This window comes from Octopus bimaculoides, chromosome 22 (assembly GCF_001194135.2).
Source record: "Octopus bimaculoides isolate UCB-OBI-ISO-001 chromosome 22, ASM119413v2, whole genome shotgun sequence".
NCBI lineage: Eukaryota > Metazoa > Mollusca > Cephalopoda > Octopoda > Octopodidae > Octopus > Octopus bimaculoides.
The window spans coordinates 4,312,586-4,315,085 of NC_069002.1; the positions used below are offsets into that span (position 1 = coordinate 4,312,586).

General features: G+C 38.6%; 1 protein-coding gene across 3 annotated transcripts in view; it reads right to left on the bottom strand.

Moving 5' to 3' along the window:
* Nucleotides 1–2,500, bottom strand: part of LOC106879215 (cytosolic purine 5'-nucleotidase) — a 129,833-nt gene that overhangs the window by 6,331 nt on the left and 121,002 nt on the right. For all 3 annotated transcript variants that reach the window (XM_052975850.1, XM_052975851.1, XM_052975852.1), the window contains exons 9-10: nt 1,168–1,247; nt 384–444 (exon numbers count right to left, since the gene is read on the bottom strand). In XM_052975850.1, the coding sequence (XP_052831810.1) occupies nt 384–444; nt 1,168–1,247 (141 nt within the window). The remainder of the gene's footprint in view (nt 1–383; nt 445–1,167; nt 1,248–2,500) is intronic.

The following is a 2,500-nucleotide window of genomic DNA, read 5'->3' on the forward strand; positions in this document are numbered from 1 at the left end:
TGTGAGTGAATTTGGTAGATGGAAACTGAAAGAAGCCAGTCGTATATATATATATATATATATATATATATATATATATATGCGTGTGTGTGTGTGTGGCTCACGGAGGGAAATTGGCCGAGTTCTTTTTGAACGTTGGGCTTCTCAGAGGTAATGTCCGAAACCTTTCGCATTATGTCATGCTTGAGAAGACACAGTAGCCAAGGGTAGTTTTTCTACCTGGCCGGCTCCTATCAACTGTCTTATCCATGCATGCATGGAAATACAGACGTTAAAGAATGATAATAATGACGATGATGATGACGATGATGACGATGATGATGATGATGATGATGATGATGATGATGATGATATATGTATACATACATATCTGATATACTCACATTAGTATAGTTGTAGTCACTGTTTGTAGCTAAGAAAACCTTTGTCCCATGGAATCTCATTCTGAAAATAGACAATAAAAAGAATACAGTCATAGAATAAATATACCTTTATGTTCTGAGTTCAAAATCGACTTACCACCTACCCCGAAATTGCTGGCCTTGTGCCTAAAGTAGAAAGGATTATTATTATTGTTATTATTATTATTATTCTGCTGAGGTCAACTTTACCTTTCATTCTTTCGGGGTCGATAAACTAAGTACCAGTGGAACATTGGGGGTCGATGTAATCAACTAGTCCCCCCTCCTGCCAAAATTTCAGGCTTTGTGCCTTTAATAGAAAGAATTATAATTATTATTATTATTATTTGTTTTCTTTTTCTAATTATAAAGAGAGAAATATAAAGTGACAACATCAAAGCCAGTGCCAGCCAGAGACTCTAAGTAAGGCATTAGTAGTTGGTGCCAGTCTTGGTAAATCTTTGGTTACAACTAAACCAATTATTTAACCCCCCACCCTGCCGCATAAAACACTGTAAACATTCAACTTTTATATTGCACCCCATTGTCAACAACAGGGGTAGACAGTCTGAGAATATTTATATGCATGTACATAAAACCACATATCCACACTAACATACACACTAACATACACACATTACGTTCATAAACATATATATAATACACACACACACACACAGCACATTCTCTATTTTGAGTATGGGTATACGCATTTATATTTACATGAGCAGAATGTGAGATAGAAGGGGAGATAAGTGCTACAAACCTGTCCAGGAGTATCGGAAGTCTTTCATCTTTCACTACATAAGTGGCAACCTTCTTCAGTGTTTCTTGTTTTAGTGGACCCTGGAAGAGGAAGAAGAAGAAAATGGATAAGTTTAGCCTGAGTAAGAAAACCTTAAGATGAAACAATTAAAAAGAAGGAGTACAAGAGGGGACAGAAAAATAGGTCACCCTCATCAAGCTCATCATCATCATTGCCAAGATCATCATGATCACATCATCATCATGTCCACTTTTTTATGTCCGCACGGATCAAATGGAATTTGTTGAGGTAGATTTCCTAAGGCCCGATGCTCTTCCTGTTGCTAACCTTCACCTGCTACCAAATGAAGTAACACCCTTACCACCCCGCCGCCATGGCCAGACATGTTTTCACAGAAGATTGGCAATGAAGAAAACTACTTTCTTGAAGATGGCACTCATTCATAACTATCAACAATGTCAAGACCAGGAAATACAAACACACACACACATCATCGTCATCGTCATCATCCATTTGCTTTCCATGCTGGCATGGTTTGGATGGTTTGACAGGAAGTGGCAAGTCAGAGCTCTGCTGTCTCTTTTGGCAGGGTTTCCATGGCTGGATGTTGTTCTGAATGTTAACCACTTTTTATGTGGCACCAGCACCAGTGAGGGCACTAAGTCACTTGTAAGGCAAGACCTCACCTCAGCTGAGGGGAGAGTGGTTTTGATGGACAAGAAAGTGTCTTGCAGTAAAGAAGAAATATGGCTACCTCAGATGGAGAGAGAGAGAGAGAGAGAGAGAGAGATAAGACACAGAAGGAAGAGAAAGAAAGAGAGAGAAAAAGAAGAGGAGAGAGAGAGGGGGGGAGGGGAGATGGTGAAGATGTGATAGGTTTCTTTCAGTTTTCATCTACCAAATCCACTCACAAAGCATTAGTAAAAGACATTTGCCCAAGGTACCATGCTGTGGGACTGAACTTGAAAGCATGTAGTTTGGAAGCAAGCTTCTTACCACACAGCCATGCCTCTGCTTATGCATATATGTATGTGTGTACGTGTGTGTGTGTACGTGTGTAATCCATATTAAATGTGTTAAGTGCTGTTTTCTTTTGGTTGTCCATTCACTTGCATGTACACACAACACACACATACAGACACATGAATATATATGCATGTGTGTGTGTGTATGTGTATCTATATGCATATATATATATGTATATATAATATATATGGATATAACCCTGCATTTAAATGCATAAATACTTGCAATCATGTGCATGCATATTATATGCTACGACTACAAACCAGATGCATATGCATGCATACATACACACACACGTTGCACATAT